The sequence below is a fragment of the Dasypus novemcinctus genome, chromosome 4, assembly GCF_030445035.2.
Source record: "Dasypus novemcinctus isolate mDasNov1 chromosome 4, mDasNov1.1.hap2, whole genome shotgun sequence".
NCBI lineage: Eukaryota > Metazoa > Chordata > Mammalia > Cingulata > Dasypodidae > Dasypus > Dasypus novemcinctus.
Genome location: NC_080676.1, coordinates 62,928,762 through 62,955,806, shown reverse-complemented (window position 1 = coordinate 62,955,806; position 27,045 = coordinate 62,928,762). Strand labels below are relative to the sequence as shown.

Below are 27,045 nucleotides of genomic sequence, written 5' to 3'. Positions count from 1 at the left end.
ATTCCAACCATATGGATACATCCGAGAATTCCCAAAGTTCTTTTTGATCATAAAAAGAAAAAAAAAAAACCAACAAAACCCACACATATAAATACACAAAGAAAATCAGTTCAGCAAAACTGGAGTGTCATTTTGAGTTCAGAGGGATTCATTTAAAGCTCTTTTAAAATGAAGGGGAAAAGAATTCAAATGAAAAAAGCAAGATAGTCTGCTTTCAGGCAGAATGAATCCACACTTGACAATATCACCTGTCTTTGGGGGGAAATGTTCATTTCAACAACATTGGCAGGATTAGGCCTATGTATATTTTTCAAAAATCCTTCACAAGACAGGCTTTTCTGCAGAAGCTGCAGTAATCCATCTGTCAATAAATATTAAAATATTCAGATTTCACAGGGACAGACACTTATGCATATTTCCTAAGCTCCAGCCCTTGTGGAAAATGATCATCTCCTTCGGACCTCCCTTGGTTCTAAAATCCCAACAGCCTTTTAAAAATGGGGGCTACATCAACAATAACATTGTCAGCAATAGGTCTGAACTCCTTATGGGACCATCAGTGAAAGTGATCCCATACATTTTAGCAAAGAGCCAACAATTTTTCATAGTTCTACTTACTCCTCCATTACAAACCAAAATTTGGGGTTGAGAGAAGTAGATTATTTTGGGAGATATCTGTATTAGAAATTAATATGTGCAGAAATTTTGTGGAACCTTTAAGAACTCATCTGTAATTTAATGAGTCGCCTGAAGGACAACTCCCGGCAGCCAAGGCTCAGAACAGTCTGACCTTTGAAAGCTGCTTCTGGTCCAAACATTTTGGGTTAATTCTTGAGGAATCTGAAATATTATTTCCTCCTCACACCCTTCTTTTAAGAGAGAGACATAAAAGAAACAAGAGTCTCCCTCATTCAGGGATGAGTAGGAGGGGAAAAAACCCCAACCAACATTTAAATAGGGAAACTGGCAGACCTGAACAAACAAACCAGGCCCACAATGAAATGATTCTGAGCAGCATTTGCCTTTAGAAAGAAAGAAAGAGAGAGAGAAGGAAAGATCTACCCTTTTCCCCCCTCCACCCAACTAGCTCGAAAGCTAAGAGGACGACGCTGCCGTTCTGTGCGTCGTAGTTGTAGCACAGTCTGTTCTAAATACATCCAGTCTCTGTGATACTGGCACGGCAGGCCTTTAGAATTCCCTCCGGCTGATCTCTTAAACACAGACTGTGATTTTCTACAACGACCTTGAAATGAGCGGGTGTGGGGGTGAGGGGAATCACGACCTTTAAGAAAAAGCAAAACACAAACATGTATTCGACTCACAGGATTTTGGAGAACACACGCGTACGCATACCCAAATACACACACGTTTCTTGCAACAAGACATGTTCTAAGAGTCAATAATAACAGAAAGAGTAAACCCACCACTTGCTGTCCTGAAAAGAAACAAACCAAACCAAATCCTCTGAACATTTCTCTCAAGTGCAGGAGAAGCTCCCTTCTGTAAAAGTCCAAGGGGAAATAGAAAATTGCACCAAGAAAAGAAAAAAATGGAAAAAGGAAAAAGTGGGGGTTGGGATTGTTACACATGACTGAAAATTTAAGCTTCTTCCAATACTACCAAGTATTGAAATAATACATCTTAAAAGCGCTTGAGAGATTAGATAAGGGGTGGGTGAGCCCTAATCAAAATCCATCCGATGCCGGATCCTTCTATTTACGTAACACCAAACTTGCAAAACACAAAATCAGAAGCAAAAATCCGAAAATCATAAAAACACATAAAAAAAAAAAAATCCAAAGCCACCACAGCAAAAAATGAAAAACAAAACAAAACAAAACAAAAAACCTGCTCCCAAATAAAAAAAGTAAATGAACCCACCGAAAACTGCTTGGCAAATATTTTTCTCGTGGTGCCTAATATTCTTGGTGTTTATTGTTTGTTGTTTTTTTTTTCCTCTCTCTGACTCGCCTCTCTAAAACTACTATATATAACATACTTTCTCCCATTGGTTCAAACCTTTTACTCCTTTTGTGTATTTCGATCGAGGAGTTGATAGAGAAGAGGTTGAGTTTATGGGCAAGAGAGGAGGAATTAGTCCCAGACCCCGGGAAAGCAAGCGCACTCCCCCTCTTATGTCACCGAATAGCAAATTAGTTCTCAGAATTCCAGAGGCCGAGCTTTGCTACAGCGAAGACGCCGACGTCACAGAGGAGGAGCCCACGTGACGCTAGCGGAGCAGGCCGTACCATTGTCTACGGTCCAGGCAGGGAGGGCCACCTTCTGGCCTCTCCGGCCTCGAACAGAAACTTACAAATCCGAGGCGCTCAGCCTGTGAAAACCTCGAAATATGCTGGACAGTAGGAAAATATGATGACTTTGAGGGCATTTTATGGGACAGGAAAAGCAAAAATCTCGGAGAGGTGACACCGAGACCTCCCCTGCCACGTACCAATGGTAAAGTCCTCAGCTCAAATTCCGAGAATTGAGCTCTGTTGATTCTTAGAACTGGGGTTCTTAGAAGTGGTGATGCAAGAAGTTTCTAGGAAAGGCCGGACACCAGGTGATTATTGCTGTTGCTGCCGCCGCTGCTGCTGCTGCCGCCGCCGCCGCTGTTGCTGCTGGTGCCGCTGCCGCCGCCGCTGCTCATGATCATTATTTTACCTTTTAATTCTTTTTTTTTTTCCGCTCTTGCCAATTGCTTTGGCTCCAAGTTTCCTATATGTATCTATTGATATAAATGTATATATTTTTAATTGATTCTAACTGTCAGGTGTTAAAATAAATTGCCGAAGATTAGTCCCACGTCTCTCCCACTCTAGGATATAGATTTTTATATATTTATTATTATTGTTGCTGTTGTCTTTGAGTGACTCGGCCGGGTTGGGGAGGCTTTTGCCACCCTCCCTTGTGTTGTTTTGGTTTTTGAAAAGGAGGTGGAGGAGAGGAAGGAGGGAGATTAAGGGGCGGCCAGAGCAAAGAGGACAAGACAGTGTTTGGGGGGTGATTTCGGGAAAGTCTGGGGACCGTCTGGCCCCAGACGGCGGAGAGGACGCGCGCTCGCGCTCTCGCTGTTCTGCTGCTGCTTGCGTACAGCTTGTGATCTCGCTGGATTAGTGCGGCTGTTTTTTCCCTCTTCTCGCTTGCGAACTGCCTTCATTGCTCCCTCGCTCCTTCCTCCCCTTTCCTCCCTCCCTTCTCCCTTCCCTCGCCTCTTTCCTGCCCCTCTCCGGTCCGTCCTTTTTGGTAACTCCGGGAGGTGAGGAGGGAGACTGCCCGCTCGCTTGCCCCGCTGGCTCCCTTCCACCAGCCTCGGACCTTTAGATTCTCTGCCTTCGAGCCGAGCCGAGATTTGGGAGGAAAAATGCAAGCAAACTCCTCGCGTTTTTTGTTTTGTTGTTCGTTTGGATTTTTTTGGTCATAAACCCAGATGAAGTATGGTGTCTACTGTTTCCTTTCAGAGCCGTGTTCTTCCTAACGAGAGAGGAGTGTTTTGGTGGCCCCTTGCCTTGTGTTTTGGGGAGGTTTAGCTTGCATGGGGGCGGGGATGTCGAACACTTTGAAAATTAATCTTTCTCGGTTGCAGTCCAGGGAGCCGGGAACCCACGCGTGCTCCCTCTCCCCATCCCGAGAAGAGAGGCTGGTGGCGGGACAGGGATTTTGGGGGTGGTGGCGGTGGGAAAAGGGTGCGCGTTTGCACCTGCGGTGCCATTCAGCGCCTGGGGACTCAGGGAACCTTGACAGGACAGCCCAGCGGGAAGGTGGCGGGATTTTTGGCGGCCGCGGTGTTTGTATTTTGGGCGCTGCGTGACTCGGTGTTGGCTCCCAATGGCTGTCCCCCGTCCTCCTTTCCTAAATTTTGTATTTTCCACGGTGCAAGCTCTGTAAAAAGGCAATTGCGGGCCTGAGCGTAGCCTATGCCAGGCTTCAGATTTCCGAGGTCCTTAACCTTGTTGAGGGGAAAAAAACAGAGCCCCAGCCTGCGTTCCAAACGTGCGAAACCCGGGAGGAGAGAAGGGCACTTTTGTGGCCTTGGCTGGGGGAGGCCGGGCGCAGGAGGAGGGTGGGAGACGCTCGTGCGAAAAGAAGATCTTTGTGAGTGATTTTGCAAAAACGGTTAGAGAGGTTGGTTGGATTTGCAACCTGTGGCTCTCCTCCAGGGAGTAGGAATGGGGGAAAGCGGCGGCGGCGGCGAACCCGGGCAGGAGTGGGAAGGGAGTTGGAGCCTCGGAAGTCGGCTGCGTTTAGGGGGCAGTTGCGGGATGTAGTGACCGTGTAAATGTTCTAAGTACTGTGGGTTGCTACGTTGTCTTTATGATGCCATGTTATTGAAACCCTGGCGAAAAATGGAAGTAGTGTTGCAATAATGAGTTTTAAAGCTCCCCCATGGAAAACATGAACACAACCCAACCGATTGAAAAAGAAAGAAAGAAAAAAGACTTGGTTCTGTGTCCTCTCCTGCAATGGAGGTGACGGACCTGACAGCTGAGCAGGTGGCAGGACCCCAAACCTGGTGCTGAAAGCCCTGAGCTCTTGCTGGGTCCCAGATTGCCTCAGAAAGCCAGTCATCCTACCGCTCCCCTACCCCCAAGGAAACAGATACAATCTTTTATGGATTGTGTTTTTCAATCAATGTATAGTTTCCAGAAGGAAAATCTTTTAACACTTAATTTTTATTATTATTTTTAAAGCAAAGTGTCAGTAGATGCATTTCTTTTTCTTTTCTTTTCTTTTCTTTTTTTTTTTTTTACTGCCTGGGGTGGGGGGAAAAGTGAGGCAGGAGAGAGGGAACCAGGGAAAGGGCTGTTTAGAAATACAGTTTGTGGCTCTGAGAGATGCCACCGGCTTCCTCTACAGAGACGGCCAATTTCCCTTTTTCTTTGCAAGGTGTGTGTGGTTTTCATAAATAACTTAAAAAGGGTGGGGGGGAGGGGGCGTCAAGATCCGTCAGGAGGCAGGTATCTATTTTGCTCACTATTTACTACCAAGAGCCCTTGGCACGGGAACAGAACCTCGTAAATCTGCAGCCCAAGTTGAAGTTCATCTGGCCCTAGTCCACACGCTATTCCTGGAGGTAGCAAACAGGAGCGCGAAGGAAAGAGGTGCTATCACAGTCTTGCTTTAGGGGGAAAAAGTATATACATATATGTATGTATATTTAAGAGGAATGATACCTGATTCTGGGAGAGGGGAGAATGAGAGAAAGAGCCAAACCAGGAGATCAGTGTTCCCTTGCTAAAATTACTGTACTTTGAGTCTTCAGGCTAAAATGGAAACTGTAGATGAGAAATACTTGTTGTCTTCCCCGCCCTCCCCCCATTTATTAATAGAAGTTTCCAATATTGCAAGCTCAAGCCTTGGCTCTTTTTAAGGGTCTGTTGATAATGGCAATAAGGCTAGAAATGGTTTGTAAAAATTTGAGGTGATTTGAAGCGGGGGAGGAGACAGGCAGAAGCAGCTGGAATTCTCCAACTGGCCTTTTTCTCTGTACTCAGTTTTGAAAGGATTATGCCGCTATGCTTTCTTGAAAAGACTGTCCCAATTTATCCTCGGCTTGGTGGACGAAAGTCCACCACTAAAGACTTAAGCTGTCGTTTGCTGTGCCCTTGAGGAGTTCCAGTTATTGGTTGAGTAAATGGTAGCCTGACTAGATGTCAAAATCCTTCCTTCCCCTCTCCCCTGCTGGGTAGCCGCACTCACAACCAACTTTGTTGTGAAAACTTAGTGATTCAGAGGAGGTGGAGCGGCAGCGCCACCCCTCGGTAGGTGAAACAATTTGCAAAAAATCAAATACTTGAAAAATATTGTAAAATGTTCTTTTGAGGCTTCGCCCCCCCCCCCCGAAAGTGATAAAACGGACTTTAAAAAAAAATAACTTTACATCTCTCAAATGGGAAGGAAAAAATTACTTTCCAGCTAGGATGGTGTCATACATAGACAATTAAGTACGAATAATCTTGGCGGGGGGTAAAATGTAGGTGTGCCCGGTTGGATTTAAGTAAGAGGGTTCGCCAAGCGGAGGCAAGCCCCCTTCTTCTTGGACTTGATTTCTCAAGGCATCTGAATACCTCTCCCTGCCTGACGCTGAGAGGAGGACTGTTTTGATGTCAAACAACATAGTGGCTGGAAGCCGTGTTTTGGCTTGGCGCCTGTGGTGACCACGGTGTGTGTGAGGGGCGGGGTGGAGGCAGTAGGGGAAGGTTTGCGACTACGTGGGGGCAATGGTATAGATTGGTCTGTAGCGGGTTTGGAGCCCTTTGAGAGTCAAAGTTGTCAGGCGCGTGCTGGTTTCCTGCACTGCACAACAAGTGGGAACGTCGCCGCAGCGATCCGAGGGTGCTGTGTTGGGGCAGAGTTGGCTGTTTTCTCTTCGCCTCGCTGGAAGCCAGGGACTCCTCTTCCCAGTCCTCTCTGCCTCCCAGAGCGGGACCAACAGCCCCCCGCCCCAAACCACACTCGTCCCCTACACTGCCCCAGTTTTTGAGGAAGCAATAAGTTTCGATGGGACACAGCGCTCGGCAGCTCCTTTACTCCTAGCGCATGGGGATCAGGGATTTATTCCCGATTCTCTGCTGGTAGGCCAATGTTGGCAGGAACCTCTGCTAACAAAATCGAGTGCCATTCTGCTGTTTGAAGACAAGTCCGCCCTTTCTTTCCCTTCCCAATACATGCAGCTTTTCGGGTTGGAAAATCAACGTATAATACACGAACGAAGCTCCAGATACCGCATTACGGTTGCTAGAGGCGTGAACAACGGGAAGAACGGAATTACGTCCACTGAATTACATGTTTTCCAGCTCTGGCTATGGAGGGGATTCCCCCCGCTCCCCGCTACAGACCAAAAAAAAAAAAAAAAAAGGAAAAAAGGAATAGGGTGTGGAAGGCTGTGGCCGGGGGGTGATTCTCGGACGGTCTGAGATTGCCACCTAGTGGTGAATCGGTGAATCGCGGCGGAGTTCCCAGCCTTGGGCGGTAGGCCCACCACATCGCCTTTGGGTTCCGATCCGCTGCTACGGAAGCAACACTTCTGACACGAGGACTGGCAGAGGGAGAGCACCCTCCAATGGGGATGGCATCTGACTTCCGAAATACTGACAAGAAGGCTGAAAGTTAGAAAGGACCTGGAGATGCTTGCCTTGTGACGCGTATCTATCTCCTCTGAGAGAACCATGAAATAACCCGCTTTGAACACTTATCCGCCTGTTGTGTGGCCCTTCTCCGGGGGAAGCTGGGAGTGGAAGGATGCCAGCTCGGAGCTCAGAGGCTCTAAGACTTCCAACTCTTTTCGCTGCTGGGGCAAAAGGCTTCGGAGGGGGACCATGGCCAGATTTTAAGCTTTCGAATTCCAGGTTAAAGGCGAGTTTATCTCACTTCTTTTGAAGCATCTAAGGAAGAGGAGCAGCAGGGAGAGCCACAACTTAAACATCTTAGGGCTAAATTGCCAGCACACGTTGGAAACTGTTTCCAGTAGTCTTGGAGGAATTTTTTCAGAAAGTATGGCCTGAGATTTTCGGTAACAGACATTGTAACAGCCTTCTGTAGTTCTGTAGTGCTGGGGGGTGGGCGCATCTCAGAGCTCCGGGGTGTGCTTGTGTATAGAGGGTTGGTTAAGTAAGGCCTAGTCCCTAGACTTGTACCGGCCCCACGCTACGCCTGCGCTCACATTTGAACCTTGAAATGACTACTCCCCTTACATCCTTTGCTTCGTGGCCTGCCCACGGAAACGGCTAAAGGTCTGGCAAGAAACTAGGCGTGTGTGTGTGTAGATTGTACGCACAGGCTGAGCATAATCCTCGTAGAAACTGTGCCACCACAGCTTCTTAGCAAAGTTTTCTTTCTCTGTGCTCGTGACTTAAGATGGCAAACACCAGTGTCGCGCGCTGGCGGCCCCTAGCGGCGGCCGACGCGCTTACCCGTGGGTGGCGCAGTGGTCTCCACCGCCCAGGTCCGTGGGGATTGAGTTCAGTCTCTCCCACTGCTGGACCTGTCGGAGGCGCCGTTGGAGAAACCGCCTCTGTTCGGGTTGGACACGAATCTGGGGACGTGTTTGAAGCGCGGTCAAGTTTGACTAATCGCTTTCCAAGGACAGTTAGTGCCTTCCATCTTCATTAACGTGAATAAAGACCTTGGTTAACTTTTGTCCAGAGCGGATTTTTAAAGGAATTGTTTGTTTGAGAGATCATGTCTCTCCCCTTCCTCGCAGCCTTCTTGCAAAGGCCGAACCCGAGCCAGTCAGGCAGGCCGAGAGATCTCTGCCAGGGGACGTAGTTTGCTGGCATTGTCTGCTGGCCCTTCTGGAAAGCTGTCGTGAGCCAGGCGCATGGGGAGCGTCCCTTCTGCAGCTTCTCTTCAAATCTTGATGATAAACACATCCCTCTATTTTATTGCATTTCCTAGAAGCCTGCAGGCTTGCAAGAGCGCTGTTGGCAGGAAACGAAAGTCAGGACATAATGTCCCCGAACACCTCGGTCGCCCAAAGCGGCAGCAGCGGCCGCCGCATTATCAAAATAGCTTTCTCTTTCTGTGGTCTCCCCACCCTCCGGCTCCCCAGTCAAGAGCTCGAGGAGGAGTGTTTCCCCCACCCAGAACAAAAAAACACCCGTGAGTTTGACCCCAGTTCCCAATTGGGGACCACCGTAGCGAGGCCCGACCTGCTCGTTAGCTAAAATGCTCCTTGGAAAGGGCGCACTCCGGCAGGAGCCCTGATGCGGCTTTCATTGTGGTAGCTCCAGCCTTACTAAAATTCCTCTCCCCGCCCCCTCCCGGCCGCCAATCCTAAGTAGTGCTTTGCACTTCCAGATTCTCCCTTGGATTTTCCAGCGAGTAACTGGAGTTATTAGATTACCAATAAAACAACGGCTGGACTAGAAGAGAGGGGGGCGGAGGGAGGGAAGGCATTCTCCAAATCAGGAGACTGTCCAAACTAGGTCAATGGAAGGAGGGGCGGGGCGAGAAGGGGGTGTCGGCTTCCAGCCTTGCCCGAGGGCGCTCTCTAGCGTTAGGCAGCGGTAAAACACGGTTAGGCAAGGGCGGGCGGAACCGCGGACGCCTAGGTTTCCAATAAATGCGTCTTCTTACATTTCATTTCCCTTCACAAATTCTCAGAATTCCCTCCCTACCATATTAAATTCCAGCCTTGGCCTCCTCCTCAATCCCACTGGGCGAAGAAGTAAGAAAGCCTCAAAGTAGGATTTTAGAAGCCCAGTCTTCGCGCCCCCGCCCCGCCGCGCAGGTGTTGGCGCGGCGTGACGCCACCGGCTCGAGGACTAGACTGCGGCCTTCAAGGAAGGCTGCGTCTTTCGAGCCCCCCACCCCACCCCCACCCCGCGACAGTGCTTCCCAGAGAGGGCTCCCGGGACCACTTTGGAGCTGGCGCCCAGGGGTTATAATTCGGAGGCAGGCCACGCGGAGGCGGGGCAGCCTGGGGGCGCGTCCCCGCGAGCGCGGGGGTCGGCGCCCCGGCCTCTGCAGCGTCCTGCCGGTGTCTTCGGCTTCTGGGAAATCGAACTCGGAAATCCGAAACCCCGCCAGGTTCGATCTGGCAACTGCTATTCTAATGATCCTGGGCGGAAAGGAGCCGAGCTGGGTTCGCTTTCTTGCCAGTGTAGGCGGCAGGCGCTTTCGGTTTAGTTGCTCTCCAAGTGGGCCGCGGCGCGCAGGATGGAGACCCCATCTTGTTGACCTTGACGCCTCTTCCAACCACCCCCTTCAAAAAGAAACAAAAATGGCCAGCGAAAAGAGCAAAGGAGAAGAGACAAACGGCGCCCCAGGCAAACAAAAGCCGGAACTGCGCAACCTGAAGTCAAGAAATGAGCGTCAAGGGCCCCGGACGCCTGGGTTCTAGACCCTTCTCTGCTGCTAACGTGTCTGACTTTCCCAGTTTATAAAATTATTGTGGGGGAGGGGTTGGACTTGTTGAACTCCAGCGTCCCGGACTGGTGGCGGGCCAGGCATTTAGGGGAAAGTGCGCCGCGTTCCCGCGAGCCTCTCCGGGCCGCACCGCGCCGGCACCCCCACCCCCGCCCCGGGGTGAATCCCCCGCGGCCAGCGCCTCGCAGGCAGCGATCCTGGCGGCTGTCGCGGGCCGCAGCTTCCTGGAAAGTTACTTCTCGTTGGAGCCGGCGACAGGCAGGGAGTGTTCTGTGAAATCCGCTGAGTTGAGATCGACTACGTTCCGGGAATGAGGGCTGTGCCATTCCCCTCGCTGCTCCCCGCCTTGACGGCGTAACAGGAAAAAAGGCACATACACACAATGTTAGCTACCGAAGTGCACGAAAAGTTCGATTTGAATCTAACCAAATTAAGGGTCGCTGCGGTCCTATCACGGCGCCACCGCCGTGCTTGCGGGGTCTTGGAGACGGATGGGCAGCGGTTCCCGCAGAACGCCCGGGGGTGGGCGGTCTCTGGCCAGCAGGTACTGTGTCTTGGGAATGGGAGAGTCTGCGTGGGGCTTGCCCGAGGGCGCAAGACGCACGTTTACCCCCGTGTGTGAGAGCGAGAGAATGGGGCTGCCTCGTCCCGCGGAGTGAACAGGGAGGAAAGGATGGGGGCTTTCGTATTGCCTTGCTCTCTCATTCTTCACTTCGCTTCTCTCCATTCCTCTCACCTCCTCTAGTCTCTCTGTCCCTCTCCCTTCTGTCTTCTCTTTTTGCTGCCTTTTGGTGGTCGTGGTGTGTGTGTGCAGAGGGGGTCTCTGTTCTTCTCCCATGGGATGCTCCTTTAAAGGATTTGACTTCTTCAGGAAGTCCTTTTTAAGGAGCACCTATTTTGAGATAGGTGAAAGAGAAGGCGCCAAAGGAGAGAAGAAAGGGTGTGGGGTGGAGAAGACAGTTTACTCCGCGGGTGCCGGGAGTGGAGGAGAGTCCAGGTCTGGGCTTTGGCAGTTGTCAGTTTCTCCAAGACAGTCCTGGTCCCTTGGCGGTTGTTTTTGTCTTGTTATGTGGCTCAGTGGTATAGCCGGAGCTAGAAGACTGAGTTTGTCCTGGACTTTGCTGGATTACCTGGCGATCTCGGTCAAGGCTCATCCCCTGTAGTCTCAGTATCCCGGCCAGTAAAGCGGGGATGCTACAAGGATCAGGTACAATAATGAGGGGTAAAATGGCTGTGTGGTCTGTAAAAAAGCAAAACAAAACTACTACTGGTGGTGCTTCCACATCTGCAGCAGCTAAGAAGGATGACAAGGCTGCCCACAACCAACCTAACACACCCGCTCGCTAGCTGGGGGCGCCCCGACGGTAGAGTTAGCTTAAGAAGGAGAGGACTTAATAAGGACTTGGATCTCCACATATGTGGGTTTGTGTTTGGCCAGACCAGGCAGAGTCTTAAGGTGAAAAGTGCTCAGCCCAGTGCCTGGCCTGCAGTGGACACAGGAGAATTGTTTTGTTTGTTTCAGTTCACATCTGGAGTGAGTCATTGCCACTTGTCAAGGTGAAATGGCAAATCTGGGCTTCCTTTGGTTCCAGAGGTCTTCGACTCAAAATCCACAAGTGAGGTAGTGGTTGAAGCCAGTTAAAGAGCAGTTCAGGTATCCCAGAAGTGTTCAGGGATCTCTTCCTTGGCAGGGAGAAGAGAATATTTTGAAATAAACCTCACACATGTTCTCAGCATCCTTTTTGAAAAGTTACAATCATTAAATTTTGATTAGGGCTAATTTAGTATGTCTGTCTATCTTTACCCATCTCGAATCAGGATGGGGAGAGGAGCTAGCTAGGTGCTTTTGTCTTTTTCTGTCCTCTTCCTTCCCCCATTTCCCCTGCCCCCCCTCTCCCCCATCCTCTCACATGCACACAGTAATCTTGAAGCTGATGATATTGAGTGCCTGGCACTTGGGACCACAGAGAAATGTCAGAGTGTTTGGTTACAGACTCAAGGAATCCTCTCATTTTAGAGTGCTCACTTGGTAAGACTTGGCAGCTTGGAATGGGGCAGAGCATTTGTGTGGGGGAAGGGTTGTAAAAATGAGATTCACCACCTCAGGGTGCTGTCCTGCAGGTTCTGATTTGGAAAAGGGATGGGAATTTGAGCCAGAAGACCTAGGACCAGGCCGCAAGCCATCTGTGTAGCCTAACGCGACCTCACTGGCCTCCGCTCCTTTACCCAGAAAGTAGCTCTGAAGGGTTATGATTTTAAGGGGAGGGGGTCGGATATTATTTTGTTTTGTAGCCCTCATAAATGAGAGTCTTACACCTTTTTATTTAAAGCAATTTTATTGAAAGCATTTTTATATTCACATACCGTACAATTCATCCAAAAAGATTCTTATACTGTTGCTCTTCGTTATTTTGTTTTAGAGAGACTAATTTGAAGAGGTACTCATTTCATGAAATGTCTTTAAGGTTTAGGGCTCTTTGGCCAGTTCGCAGCTAAACCACAATTAAATCTTTCACCAGGAGGGGGAAGCACAAACTTCAAAGTTGTTAACACTGTGTCTAGTCTTAGACACAGGAGGTAAGAGAAGGGAGAGGAAACTTTGAAAAAGAGGGTAAAATTCCCCAGGAAAGTGTAGACATGCCATCTCAGGTGGTATTCTTGATTCCTTACTCAGACTTAAGTGTTTCAGGCAGTCAGGCAATATTGCCTGTCACTGGTGGTGAGCAAGCCACTTAAACCTCTGCTCTCAATTTTGTCACCAGTGCAATAGGGTTAAAGCCTTGCAGAATCATTCTAAGACTCGAAAGATAATATTTTAGCAGATCTTGAAAAGTGTCCAGCGTTCTTAGGTCTCTAAAGGATCATTGTCATTAATATTGAAAGAACCACTTGGCTTATTTTTTTTCTTTCCCATAAACTGAAGTGGCCTTGGACGATATAATTCTTTTTAATACAAGAAGATACATATGTGTGTGTGAGCACGTGTGTAATTAATGCATACAATTGTAATCCCAGTACTTGGTAAAAACATTATTATCACAGAGCTTCTAGTCCTATTGCTTCTGTAAGAGCAGAGAGGAAAATGTTTGCTTGCTTGTGGTAAAACCGCACCAGCTGGCAGGCTGCAGCTATCAAGGCAAAACTAAATATGTGTGTCCTAAAATAAGGCTATAATGGACAATCTTTTTACATTCATTAAGTCCATTTGTATTTGCTCTCTTCTTTGCAGGTTTTAAGCAAAATTTTGGACTGTGAATCAGGGAGTTGGGTAAGTAAATTGAATTATCTGCTTTAAATTTTTGTGAACAAATGTTCCTTTTGAATTTGCCAATGCATGCATTTCTGTGAATGCTGCCACCTTTCATCCCATGAGAGGCAGAATAACTGGTTCCCTTCCCATCGCTCCCAGCCTACACCCCTTCACACCTGCATGTTACCATCTTCGTGCTAAGTGTGGCCCTTTATTCCCTTATTCATTTATTAGTTCAAAACTAATTGATCCCCCTACTGTGCACCAGCAACGTGCTGAGTGGTAGCAGAGGAGAGCGATGTATGATGGTTGTGATAATGAAATGAGATACCGATGAGAAAGCTGTTATTTGTGAGAACCTATTATGGATCTGGGACATATCTCTAATTGTTACAAGCACACAGGAATTACTACTCCCATGTGGCAAATGGAGATACTAAACCACACAGCTGGGAAGTGGCAAAGCTAGTATGCTAACCTTCAAAGCATGGTGGCTCTCCTTTGTAGCATACTGCCTCTCAAAACGTGGCAGAGTGTTTGCCCTGTGTAGAAATACTTGGCAAGCATTCATTCCCTTCCCCTTTCCCCTAAGGGGCTTACTCTCTGTCCCAATTTGTTAGATTCAGGTGTGAAGAGTAAGACCCAGAGATGGATCACAGGTTGTTCAGAAACCAAACCCAAGGGCCCTGAGTTGGCAATCCATACCTTAGCAGGCTGAGCCACCTTCTCAGGCACACCTCACAAGCAGGAAACAGGTTTGGGAGGACTAACAGGATTTTTGACCTTTTTTTTTTTCAGGTGAAAACACAATGGCCTCACCGGCTGACAGTTGTATCCAGTTCACCCGCCATGCCAGTGACGTGCTTCTCAACCTTAATCGCCTTCGGAGTCGCGACATCTTGACCGACGTCGTCATTGTGGTGAGCCGCGAGCAGTTTAGAGCCCATAAGACAGTTCTCATGGCCTGCAGGTGAGGGGTCTGGAAGGAGGCGGGTTAATACAAAGGGGGGTGATGGTGCTGGCGGCCAGGGAGGCGGAAGGCCAAGGCCTCTTGCTGTGTTTGGGATCATGGTTCATTTGTCTCCAGATCTCCGGCACATGGCCTGGCAGAGTAGGCTCCTAGGAAGCGAATGAATGAATGCACTTTTAGAAAAGAAAGAGTTTCTGTTCTGTGGGCGTTGTGGGGGAAGTAATCATATGCCACCACAAGGAAGGATGTGTTTGGGGTAAACATGGGAAATAAGGCCAGTTAACCAGTGAAAAAATGAAGAGAGAGAATCCTCAAATATTTTAAGAGAGTTCATTTGAAATCTCTCTGTTATGTTGTAACTGTATTTATTTTATACTGTCACTCTCTTCCCATGGGTGATTCAGGGTATATGTGTTGTGAGAGTAAGCCAGCTAATTCTTCCTATTTGACAGGTGTGTCAAATTTTCAAAGCAGTGTTCCATTACATCATTCCTCTTCATCTTTATAATAGCCCTCTGTGTTATGGGATGACAGTGTTACCTCCAATTTATATATGAAAATGAAGGCACAGCTAGGTGAAATGATGCTGAATCAAGACTCTATTGCTTGTAAGGAAGTTTTCCAACATCTATTTCAAGCGTCCTGTTTTAAATAGTAAGGAGAACTGAGGTTTATAGTGATATAAAAATAATAGAAAATGTTTTGTGAGTGCTTACTGTTGTGCCAGATGTTATTCTATCCCCCTTTATATTTTCATTCTTACCACAACTATGCGATGTAGTATTATTGTTCCCCCACTTTACAGATGAGTAAAGCAAGGGGCAGAAAGGTAAGTAACTTACCCAGGGTTGTAGAGCTAGTAAATGGTGAAGCTGTGATTCGAACCAAGGTATTCTGTCTCACTTCTGGCCACCCACTCAGAAAGAGTACAATCTAGATGACAGCCCAGAATTCTGACCTCTAATTGAGTGCTCTTTCTACTACCCGACAGTGTGATACCTGGAGGCATGGCTTGAGGTTTGACTTGGATCATCTAGGAATGATTGATCTTATGATAGTCTATGGACATACAGAAAAGCAGTAGACAGTAAATGGGGACACATATTTATTTATCATCCATACCCTGCCTGCTTCTAAAGAAAAAAAATTGCCATAGGATTTTAAAAAAAGGCTAATGTGATGAGACAAGAAGGAAAATGCTTATTCCCAAGATGTAGACTAAGAATAGACTGGGAATGGTGCTAAATTTAACTCTGGTAATTCAGGCAATTAAGACTAGAAGGAAAACGAGCTCTGTGACTTTGAGGAAACCACTTAACCTCTCTGAGCCTCAGCTCACCCATTTATAAAATGGAGAGAATGACAGTACTTACCTTGCAAGTTTGTGAGGAATGCAGAAAAATGTATGTAAAGTGCTTAGTTACTCTTTGGCATTAGTAGGCTCTTCCAAAGTGGTGGCTATGATTAAGTGCCATAGAAGTTCTGGAGCTAGGCCCAGGGAAGAGAGCATAGCACTGATGCTGAGAATAATAGATGACTGATTCTCTACGTTTTTTAGAATGAGCCATTTGTTTGTTTTACAGTGGGCTCTTCTACAGCATTTTCACAGACCAGTTGAAATGCAACCTTAGTGTGATCAATCTGGATCCTGAGATCAACCCTGAGGGGTTCTGCATCCTCTTGGACTTCATGTACACGTCTCGACTCAACCTGCGGGAAGGCAACATCATGGCGGTGATGACCACGGCTATGTACCTGCAGATGGAGCACGTGGTAGACACTTGCCGGAAGTTTATCAAGGCCAGGTAAGCTGGCACCTCGGTGGAAGCCCTGGCGCTCGAAGGGGTGGTCCTTCATCAGAAGCCTTGGGGATTTCTTCAAGCATCCAGAAAAAAACGTCTTCCATATCACACCCCACCTTTCCACTATTGTGCACATGCCTCCCATTTTTCCCTTTTGCCATTCCAGCCAGACTCGACTCCTTGCTGCTCTCTAGATATTTCCTGTGACCTCCACCTCTTGCTTTCTTCCATTCACTTGATAGGCCCTTTCTTCGACCTATCCTACAAGGCTTAGCTCAGAGGCCATTTCCTCTGTAAGGTTTTTTTCCATTGACCACCCTTCCTTCCTCAACTTTTCCTCTCAGTTCTGAAGTATTTCGCCCCTCTTTTTGGCCTGCCTTCTGTTTTAACTATTTTCGTATGTATTTTGTGTTCTCTTTTAAACTTCTATTCTACTTGCATGTGTGCTTTAGTTCCCCTACCAGGGGTTGCCTTACTCATCTTTTCTATCACCCTGCTCCTGTTATTATTTTTCAACTGAATTGAGTTGATTGGGTATAACCCCTTACCTAAGACATGGCCATCATTTAAAGGTCTTCTTATGCCTGAGAGCCAAAGAAGCAAAGAGTGCTGCCTGAGTGGGGGAACAGAGGCTCCCTGGGCTTAATAGTTTTAGAGGCATTTGATTCAACTGCTCTATGGTACTTAAATCCTTGCCCAAGCCAAAGGGTTTTTCACCATCTGTTTGAACAGCCCCAGGGATCAGGAACTCACTATTCTGAGAGCCATCCAGTCCACCTTGGAGAGTTAGAAAGTTCCTCTTCACGGCGAAGTGAAAATGCTTCTTTCACCCTTCCTTATTGGTTCTAGCTCTGTTTGCTGGGATCATGTTGAGCTGGCCTATTTTCTCTCCCACATAGATTCCCTTCAATTGTAAGCAGCCAGAGCTCTTTGTCCCCTGTGGGTGATAATGGTCACTTAGCAGTACTTTCTGTGGGTCAGGCGTTGTGCTCGGAGCAGTTAAGTAACTTGCTCCGGTCACAGAGCTGTGAAGTGGCACAGCTGGGATTGGAAACGAGGTCTGACTGTTCCAGAGCCAGGGCTTTTCACCCTGCACGTGCTGCCTTTCTGCATGGAAGAGCCTCTGAGCAACTGCAGTCAGCACATGGGCAGGTCCTGTCCCCATTCTCATTGCTCTTTGATAGGGCACTGGTTTGTTTATGACTCTAGAAAAGTGTGGTGCTAACAGTATATAGAGTCTCACCTCCCTGAGCCTCTGTTTCCATGTCTGTAAAATGGAGACGATCCTTCACTGCAGAATTTTGCGTGAGTGAAATGAGATAAGACTGGAAGCTTTACATAAACTATAAAATTTCATAATATCATAAGAATTATGGATTCACAGACATACACATACGCGCATGAGTTAAACGTACAAAATTGTGTGCGGGTAACTCCCTTCCCTTCTCTGGGTCTCAGCTTTCCCATCTGTGGGCTCGATTTCTAGACTTGTAGCATAAATGCTTTGTAATTGGAAGTATTCCCTATCCCCGAGCACATCCCCTCTGTCCAGCTGAGCTTGGCACAGATGGCACGTGGCAGTGGCATTTGGGAGGCATTGGTCTGACCGTTCTGATGGGGTCGGTGTCTTCTCTCCTTTTTCTCCCACAGTGAAGCAGAGATGGTTCCTGCCATCAAGCCCCCTCGTGAAGAGTTCTTGAACAGTCGGATGCTGATGCCCCAAGATATCATGGCCTATCGGGGGCGCGAGGTGGTGGAGAACAACCTGCCACTGAGGAGCGCCCCTGGATGTGAGAGCAGAGCCTTTGCCCCCAGCTTATACAGCAGCCTGTCCACACCGCCAGCCTCCTACCCCGTGTACAGCCACCTCCCAGTTAGCAGCTTCCTCTTCTCGGATGAGGAGCTGCGGGACGCGCGGATGCCCGTGGCCAACCCCTTCCCCAAGGAGCGGGCCCTCCTCTGTGACGGGGCCAGACCGGTCCCCAGTGAGTACAGCCGGCCGACTGTAGAGGTGTGCCCCGGCGTGTGCCACAGCAGCATCTACTCGCCCAAGGAGGTGGCACCGGAGGAGGCACGAAGTGATATGCACTACAGTGTGGCCGAAGGCCCCAAGCCTGCTGCCCCCTCAGCCCGGAACCCCCCCTACTTCCCCTGTGACAAGGCTGGCAAGGAGGAGGAGAGGCCCTCCTCAGAGGACGAGATCGCCCTGCATTTCGAGCCCCCCAATGCACCCCTGAACCGGAAAGGTCTAGTGAGTCCACAGAGCCCCCAGAAGTCCGACTGCCAGCCCAACTCGCCCACGGAGTCCTGCAGCAGCAAGAATGCCTGCATCCTCCAGACCTCAGGCTCTCCTCCAGCCAAAAGCCCCACCGACCCCAAAGCCTGCAACTGGAAGAAGTACAAGTTCATCGTGCTCAACAGCCTCAACCAGAATGCCAAACCAGAGGGGCCTGAACCGAGTGAGCTGGGCCGCCTCTCCCCTCGAGCCTACACTGCCCCGCCTGCCTGCCAGCCACCCATGGAGCCCGAGACCCTTGACCTGCAGTCCCCGACCAAGCTCAGTGTCAGCGGGGAGGACTCCATCATCCCGCAGGCCAGCCGGCTCAATAACATTGTCAACAGGTGATTGCAGAGGCGGTCTGGGGCCGAGATCAGAGGTCACCCGGGCACGGTTCTGGGGGTCACACTTTGTCTGCTTCTGCCTCTATCCAGTGGATTCGGGGAGGGACATTGTTGTTTCCTTTCCAGCCCCAAGTGCTGGGCCTCCAAGAGATGTGTGGTCAGTGCTTATTGATTGAATTGGACTGTGTAAAGAAATAGATAAATAAGTACTTAGATATGTTTCTTAAAAACAAGAGAAATGATTGCTCTCACTGGCTTAAGAGCATTCCGTGAATCCCACAGGCAATTCTTGTGGTCTTAAAGGGACAAGGGACCCTCTTCCCTTGGACTAAGGGAGGCTGTAGGCTGCAGTCCTGGGGATTTGTGACTTGGTTTGACCCAGTCAGTGAGTTCCATGCAGATGCTCCTTGCAGGTGAGAGTGAGGATAGCCCTGGGGCTCCAGATCCTGAGGGGTCCCCCCAGCTCTGGCTTCTAGGCTCGCTTGGCAGCAGGGAAGAGGGATGGCCTTGAGGCCGACCTGGTCCAGGTCCTGAGCTTCTCTTTACTCCTGCCGGCAGATCCCTGACAGGATCCCCCCGCATCAGCAGTGAGAGCCACTCGCCACTCTACATGCACCCTCCCAAGTGCACCTCCTGCGGCTCCCAGTCCCCGCAACACGCGGAGATGTGCCTCCACCCGGCTGGCCCCTCATTCCCCGAGGAGATGGGGGAGACGCAGTCTGAGTATTCAGATTCCAGCTGTGGTGAGTCCTGTTCCCCCCTCCCCTTGTCGGGGAGCAGGAAGGTCCCTGCCTCTGCTCCGTGCATTTTGTGCTTCCATAGTATTTTCTCCGTTGTCTCTGATTGGGAAAAGTCCCCTTGAGGAAGGCCATCGGCACTTAAAATCACCAGCTGCTCGCCTCACTGACCTCTTAGGCATTGGGGCTCACAAAAGCAAGGGTATTCGAGTTCATTTGGAATAATTGAGGTGGATCACACTGCCTTTCTCAGCTTCATTTCAGCCAAGGTCGTAGGCGGGGCTGGCTGTCACTCCCTGTGCCGCTAGTACTGATGCGTGGACGTGGCTAGGCTGTGGCCTCCATCCAACATTCATTTATCACCCGTGGGTCCTAGCAAGTCCCTAACATGGAGAAGGTGCTCCGTAAATGCTGGCTGAATTAAATGAGATGAACTGGGTTGTTAAATTGAAGTCTCTGGAGAGTCTGTGATCTGCGTCCCTAGTTTTTACAAGATAAAAAAGTCTGACTCTTCACCCAGCCTTGGCTGCAGACATACAGCCCAGTAACACCTAGTCAGTGTGTATCTACTGAGGCTTTTCCTTTCAAATTGTCTTAGCAGAAGTGAAAATGCAGGTGTTAACATGGGGCTTGGCACAGGGACGTGGACTATAGTTGGCCGTGCGGGGGCTGTCCTCCTCTCCCCCTTGCCATCTGCCTTTGCTCTGCCCTCCCAGTCGTCTCTCTCTGGGCCTGTTTCCATTTCCACAGTCATTTTAGCCTATCCCAACCTCACAGAAGTGTTTGGGAGACATGAAATCCAGATGCAAGCCAGGATGACCACAGGCTACTCCTCAGTAATTCCTCCGTCATTGCCCTCGAAGTGGAATGGAATTTATTTGAGGCTTTGTGCTTAATTTTGTGTTAGCTGATTTCCTCCTGTAAGGTAGACAGGACAGGTGAAGTATTTTGCTTGAGGGCTTCTGTATATGAATGCGAATAAACCTATGAACTGATCAGTTCTCAGAGCCCTTGAAAGAAGCCAGAGCTCTCCTGAGCCTTCGGCTAGTAACAGCCTTATGAGTACCCATTAGATTGTGCTTCCTTTCCATGAATTAAGGTCCAAATCTGTGTCCTTCTCCTCCATGACCAAGACCCCGAATTCTGAGAAAGGTGAAATCCCCACAGTCCTTTGCTCTGGGCTCCCATGAATTTTGGGTGGTCAGGGGCCTGGGGATTCAGTCTGGCACTGGGGGTAGTGGGGAGAGAGGTGTGGGTGCCCTACCCCCTCCTCCTCGTGCTGACTTTGGCACCCCCCTCCCACCCCCGACAGAAAATGGGGCCTTCTTCTGCAACGAGTGTGACTGCCGCTTCTCTGAGGAGGCCTCGCTCAAGAGACATACCTTGCAGACGCACAGTGACAAGCCCTACAAGTGTGACCGCTGCCAGGCCTCCTTCCGCTACAAGGGCAACCTCGCCAGCCACAAGACCGTCCACACGGGTACACACCCACCCCACCCGAGCCTGCCAGGGTTACTGGGGACGGGACCGGGAGAGGAGCCTGGGGAAAGTGTGAGGGTCCTTGGTGCTGGGTGGCGCGGGGCAGGGCACAGGCTCTGTGGGGGCTCCACCCTGCCTCGTCTTTGCTTGGTGACTGGTCCTCTCCCTGGAGCCTTTGTCTTTTCACTGGACTCTGTGTTGCTTCTCTGCCCTTGCTGGGGCCACACCTGCTAATCCCCACTGTGCAGGTGAAGAAACTAAGGCTGACAGAGGAAAAGTGGAGTAGGCTTTCATAAAGGCAGGGGAAAAATAGTGAAAGGCTTCTTGATTTCCCCAAATGATTTGTTCCTTTATCAACTCTTGTTCCTTTACCAGCTTCTAATAACCTGATTGTTATCCCCAGTTTACTCTCCCTTGGTACTTTAAATGGGTCCATTATCTCACAAACTTTCCATGAAGGAAAGCTCAGGCCTTCTATTGGTTTCCTCCCCCTGAGCGGCTACTCAGTTGGGCCCCACCCCTCCCGCAAATGGAATCCAGCTGTAGTTGCCCACAAGTGGAAAAGTATGTTTGTTTTCAAAGAGAGAAACTAGAGCAGCTTGATTGAACCTCCCTGGTGAGTGGGTTGATTATTGAATCAGTCTTATTCAAGAGAAGAGCTGGAAGAGCCCTCCCAGGCCACCCGAAATCATGCCTCCTTTTCCAGAGAGGGAAAGTGAGGTCCAGAGGAGAGTGACTTGTCTGCAGAATCACAGTGACAAAGCTGGTTTCAAAGCCCAGGGCTCCTGCATCCTCCCTGGCTCTCCATGCCCAGAATTGTTTCACTCCTGCAGGCCACCACCTGCTCCCAGGCCCTGTCCCTCTGTGAGACCTGCTCGAGTGAGAGAGAGGCAGGACCTGAGTCAGGAGGCAGTCCCTGGATTTGCTCGCTGACCTCCCCAAAGGGAAAGGAAGGCAGACTGGCCTCAAGGAAGAGCCGTTTGCTTCGAAATGCAGGAAACCTTCCCCACCGAATCCTAGAGACTCCCCCACTGAATATGGCTCTTCTCTCATTTTCTCCCTTTTTCTCTGTAATAGGTGAGAAACCTTATCGTTGTAACATCTGTGGGGCCCAGTTCAACCGGCCAGCCAACCTGAAAACCCACACTCGAATTCACTCTGGAGAGAAGCCCTACAAATGCGAAACCTGCGGAGCCAGATTCGTGCAGGTGAGCGGGGCATGGCGCGGTGAGGGCTCCTCAGCCGCTGAGAGCCAGTGAGGGGGCTTCCGGGAGGTTTGCGGCGCAGCCTGATAGAGCCCGTCCTGCTTTGCCCCTCCATTCAGGTGGCCCACCTCCGTGCCCACGTTCTTATCCACACTGGCGAGAAGCCCTATCCCTGTGAAATCTGTGGCACCCGTTTCCGGCACCTCCAGACTCTGAAGAGCCACCTGCGAATCCACACGGGAGAGAAACCTTACCATGTACGTGTGCCTTACATGGCCCCTGGCTGGCCGGGGGAAGGGTGGGGAGGTGGCGGGGTGGACCGCAGAAGTGTTTGCGCTGGTGTTTGCATGCCCTGGGATCACCACTCAAGGAATGATAAAAAGGCACGCTCCTTGACATTGACCTGGGCCTCAGTTTGCTCATCTTTGAAATCGGGGTATCAGGAGAAGTGACCTTGGTCTTAGGAATGAGGTCTGGACTACATAATTGTTGGGTGCTTATTTTTTTTTTTTTAATTTAATTTAATTTAATTAAAAAAAAAATATTTCATTAAAAAAATATGAGGTCCCATTCAACCCCACCGCCCCCACCCCCCACTCCCCCCACAGCAACACTCTCTCCCATCATCATGATACATCCATTGCACCTGGTAAGTACATCTCTGAGCATCACTGTACCCCATAGTCAATGGTCCACATCATAGCCCACACTCTCCCATGTTCCATCCAGTGGGCCCTCGGGGGATCTACAGTGTCCCGTAATTGTCCGTGAAGCACCACCCAGGACAACTCCACATCCCGAAAACACCTCCACATCTCATCTCTTCCTCCCATTCCCCGCACCCAGCAGCCACCATGGCTACCCTTCCCACACCAATGCCACATTTTCTCTGTGGACATTGGATTGGTTGTGTTCATTGCACATCTATATCAAGTGGGGGCTTAGATTCCACATGGATACTGGATGCACTCCTCCTGCTTTCAGTTGTAGACACTCTAGGCTCCATGGTGTGGTGGTTGACCTTCTTCAACTCCATGTTAGCTGAGTGGGGTAAGTCCAATAAATCAGAGTGTAGGAGCTGAAGTCTGTTGAGGCTCTGGGCCTGGGTATCATATTGTCAGTCCAGAGATTCAAATCCCCTAAATATATCTTAAGCCCCAGCACCAACTACAATTTGTTGGGTGCTTATTGAGTGCTTACCACAGACCTCTCCTGGGCTAGACATGCCTGGAAGAGGAGCTAAGGTATTCTGGAAGGAGCATTGTAGGTATAGGAGGAGAACCAGGCAATGTGTTGTTATTAGAAAAACTCAGAGAAAGGGCTATTTCAAGAAGAAAGAAGCAGCCAGCTGCATGGCACAATGCTACATATTGGCCACTAGAATTGTAGTGTTCCAGAACAGGCCAATTTCTGTGTGTCCTGTGAGCTAAGAATGGTTTTTACATATGTAAATGGTTGGAAAAAGTAAAAAAATGATTCCCTGATATGTGAAAATTATAGGAAATTCAGATTTCATTGTCTATAAAGAAAGTTTAATTGGAGCAGTCACACTCATGTATTTATATATTATTTATGGCTGCTTTCATGCTACAATGGCAAAATTGAGTCATGTCAATGAGAAAGTAAGGCCAACAAAGCCTGAAATATTTGCCATCTAGTTCTTTACAGAAAAAGTTTGTTGATCACTACTTTAGAGGGAAAGAGTTTTGGTCGGACTTATGGGATATCTGAGTTCTTACTCTGACTCTGCTTTGAGTGGCATTAGGCTTCTCTCTGGATCACGGTCTCTTTATAAAATAATGGGGATGCTCAAAATGAGCAGTTTCAAACTGTGCCTTCCCTATCGTAGAGGTTCTAGAACCACGCAGGGCCGATCTGGACTGAAGCTAGGGCTTCCTTTACCTTTCAAATTTCCATAAGAGTTTTCATCTTGAAAAAGAGCCCCAGGGCCTACAAGTGAGGAACTGTGTTATAGACAAGGCTCAGTCCTCAGGCTTGGATTTGATGAGCTCTCAGGTGGTGATGGGCACAAGAACCACAAGAAAATACCAATAAACGGTTAACCTTCCTCACAAAGTTAACCTGCAAAATGTGGATGTTTTTATTCACTCATTTATTTAGCCTCTTACGAATATCTTCTTACTTGTGATCTGTTCTTGGGCAAATTAGTCAAACTCCCAGCACCTTAATTTCCTCATCTGTAGAATGAGCTTGATAAGCTAACCTACCTCAAGGAGTTGTCACCTCATTCATTAAAGTGTACAGAAGGGTGCTCTGCACACAACAAGGTTGCGATAAATATTTGATGTTACATTTATTTGCTGGAAATTTAGATACATAGGATGTCATAGTTGAAAGAGACTGTCCAAGTGCATTGACTCAGCCCTTTGTTGAAGGGAGGGCCAAGGTCCAGAGAGAATGGACTTGCTCAGGCCACAAAGCAGTGGCAGGTCTAGCTACCGTGGACACCATGTCTTCCCAGGCCAGGATTCTTTCTACCCACTGTCTTGTCCACTTTACTTCTTATTTTCTAAATTAATTTCTATTCTTACTTTAAAACATATTTTTAAAATGCATTTTTAATTTTAGAAGAATTTTAGATTCATTGGAAAGTTGCATGGATAGTACAAGAGGGCTCCCCTTCCCCACACCCAGCGGCCGTGGTGTTAATTCCTTACATTAGTATGATACGGTGTTACAGCTAATGAACCAGTACTGATACATTGGCATAAACTAAGGCTCATAATTTATGTGGATGTCCTTCGTTTTTACCTAATATCCCTTTTCTGCCCCAGGATCTCATTCAGGTTAACACATTACATAGTTGTTTATTTTACTTTTAAGTAACTTTTCCCACCAAAAATATTACCACCTACTCACAAGAATCATCTGTTTGCTAGTGCTTTGTTAGCTTACGTAAAGTATCTGTACTGAGAAAACATAGAACTAAATTTAAAAAAAAAAGGATACAGACTCCAGAATTTCCATGGCTACAGCCAGGTCTAGTCTGTTAGTCCAAGTGTGTTCAGATTTATTGCATCATTGCCTAAGAGGTATATTTTGCTAGATACTGGGAGGCTTATGACGTTTAGTAAGAAGTAGTCACTGCCCTCAGAGTTCTCTACCTGTTGAGGTGCTAATGCACATGGATGACTGTGTGGCAAAGCTAGGAAGTGCACGGAGGTCGGAAGGAAAGGGGGATTGTTTCCATGCTGAAAGGATTCAGGAAAACCTTAGAGAGTAGGAAATTTTGCATCTGAACTCCATTTCTGGACAAGATTTGAACTTGCAGATGAAGGCAGGGAAAGAAACCTCAAATAGGGAAAAAGTCATGATCAACACTTTGGAAAGCAGGGGAGGGACTTTTCCACAATGCTTACTGGTGCCTCAGCAAAGCTGGAATTCTTCTGGGCTCCTAACTTGGCCTTTGAGAGAGAACCGCTGCCTGATCCATCCCTTCTCTGGGTCTTTGGGCACTGACGGGCTTCGTGGGTCGATGACAGCTAACGGTTTGCCTTTCTCTGATCTCTCTGCAGTGCGAGAAGTGTAACCTGCATTTCCGTCACAAAAGCCAGCTGCGTCTTCACTTGCGCCAGAAGCACGGCGCCATCACCAACACCAAGGTGCAGTACCGTGTGTCGGCGACCGACCTGCCTCCGGAGCTCCCTAAAGCCTGCTGAAGCATGCTGATGCTTTCCTCTCGGGCCCCTTCTCAGAATCTACCCAAAGGATACTGTAACACTTTACCATGTTCATCCCATGATGTAGTGCCTCTTTCATCCACTAGTGCAAATCATAGCTGGGGGGGTTAGGGGTGGGATGAGGGGCCTGGGGGTCTGGGAGCAAAGGCAGCTCCCCTTCCCTCACTGCCATAAAACATTAAGAAAATAATATTGCTTCTTCTCCTATGTGTAAGGCGAACCATGTCAGCAAAAAGCAAAATCATTTTATATATCTCAAAGTGGGGGAGGATGCAAAAGTTCTGACTTGACTTAGTTTGCAAAATGAGGAATGTATATGTTTTGTGGGAACAGATGTTTCTTTTGTATGTAAATGTGCATTCTTTTAAAAGACAGAGAGTTCAGTATGTTATCAAAGAGAGGGCTTTAATTTTTTTAACCAAAGGTGAAGGAATATATGGCAGAGTTGTAAATATATAAATATATATATATAAAATAAATCTATATAAACCTAAAAAAGATATATTAAAAATATAAAATTGCGTTAAAGGCTCGATTTTGTATCTGCAGGCAGACACGGATCTGAGAATCTTTATTGAGAAAGAGCACTTAAGAGAATATTTTAAGTATTGCATCTGTATAAGTAAGAAAATATTTTGTCTAAAATGCCTCAGTGTATTTGTATTTTTTTGCAAGTGAAGGTTTACAATTTACAAAGTGTGTATTAAAAAAAGAACAAAAAAAAAAGAAGCTGCAGAAGGAAAAAATGTGTAATTTTGTTCTAGTTTTCAGTTTGTATATACCTATACAACATGTCCTCACGGTGCCTTTTTTCATGGAAGTTTTCGATGATAGGCGAGTGTGCGCCATCCCTTTTTGAAGTGTAGGCAGACACAGGGACTTGAAATTGTCACTAACTAAACTCTCTTTGAGAACGTTTGTCTCATCACATTCTGCGTCATGCTTGTGTTATAACTACTCCGGAGACAGGGTTTGGCTGTGTCTAAACTGCATTACCGCATTGTAAAATATAGCTGTACAAATACAAGAATAAAATGTTGAAAAGTCAGATCAACTTGTTCCAGAGGTCTTTCCTTGTGTGTGAGCTGGGACTTGAATGGGGGGTTCTGCTTCTCTCAGCTCTTAACCTAGTGGACAAGGCTCATGGGAGGGTGCTGCTGGCTGCGGGCCTTTCACTGGGGACAAGGCGAGGGCTCGCTTCTGGTAGCTTGGTACAGCCCCCTCTCGATTCCCAGCAGCAGGAAGACCCCTGGCCCAAGGAGCTCAGGTGGGGAATTTTGGCTGGACCACTCACCTTGATTTCTGGCTGGTACCCTCTTTCTTCTCACTCAAGAGTTTAGGCTGTTTTTATGACTTCATTTCTGGCCATCTGACACACCGACATGAGTCTCTCCCCTGGGCCTTGGTTC

General features: G+C 48.3%; 1 protein-coding gene and 1 long non-coding RNA gene across 4 annotated transcripts in view; one reads left to right on the top strand and one right to left on the bottom strand.

The window, feature by feature from the left end:
* LOC101424381 (uncharacterized) overlaps positions 1 to 2,150 on the bottom strand; it is a 61,397-nt gene extending 59,247 nt beyond the window's left edge. Inside the window, exon 1 of the long non-coding RNA XR_002798338.2 lies at positions 1,882 to 2,150. This is a non-coding gene — a long non-coding RNA (uncharacterized lncRNA). The remainder of the gene's footprint in view (positions 1 to 1,881) is intronic.
* A 344-nt stretch (positions 2,151 to 2,494) lies between these two features.
* Positions 2,495 to 25,812, top strand: BCL6 (BCL6 transcription repressor). Of its 3 annotated transcripts, none has more exons than XM_058295526.2 (10): positions 2,495 to 2,563; positions 13,100 to 13,138; positions 13,919 to 14,090; positions 15,674 to 15,895; positions 17,543 to 18,514; positions 19,073 to 19,257; positions 20,564 to 20,731; positions 21,808 to 21,938; positions 22,055 to 22,192; positions 25,472 to 25,812. In XM_058295526.2, exons 3-10 carry the CDS (start codon positions 13,930 to 13,932, stop codon positions 25,613 to 25,615), a joined length of 2,121 nt encoding a protein of 706 aa, XP_058151509.1. In that variant the 5' UTR covers positions 2,495 to 2,563; positions 13,100 to 13,138; positions 13,919 to 13,929; the 3' UTR covers positions 25,616 to 25,812. The 3 variants fall into 3 exon arrangements, with proteins under 3 accessions (XP_058151509.1, XP_012383937.2, XP_058151511.1); XM_012528483.4 differs by lacking the exon at positions 2,495 to 2,563 and adding an exon at positions 9,264 to 10,414; XM_058295528.2 differs by lacking the exon at positions 2,495 to 2,563 and adding an exon at positions 11,766 to 11,899.
* Positions 25,813 to 27,045: the final 1,233 nt, after the last annotated feature.

What these genes read in the sequence shown, in the direction of transcription:
- BCL6 (XM_058295526.2), top strand. Translation starts at nt 13,930, where the DNA reads ATGGCCTCACCGGCTGACAGTTGTATCCAGTTCACCCGCCATGCCAGT. An exon ending in CCACAAGACCGTCCACACGG is followed by an intron (nt 20,732 to 21,807) that starts GTACACACCCAC and finishes TCTCTGTAATAG; the next exon opens with GTGAGAAACCTTATCGTTGT. An exon ending in CGGGAGAGAAACCTTACCAT is followed by an intron (nt 22,193 to 25,471) that starts GTACGTGTGCCT and finishes ATCTCTCTGCAG; the next exon opens with TGCGAGAAGTGTAACCTGCA.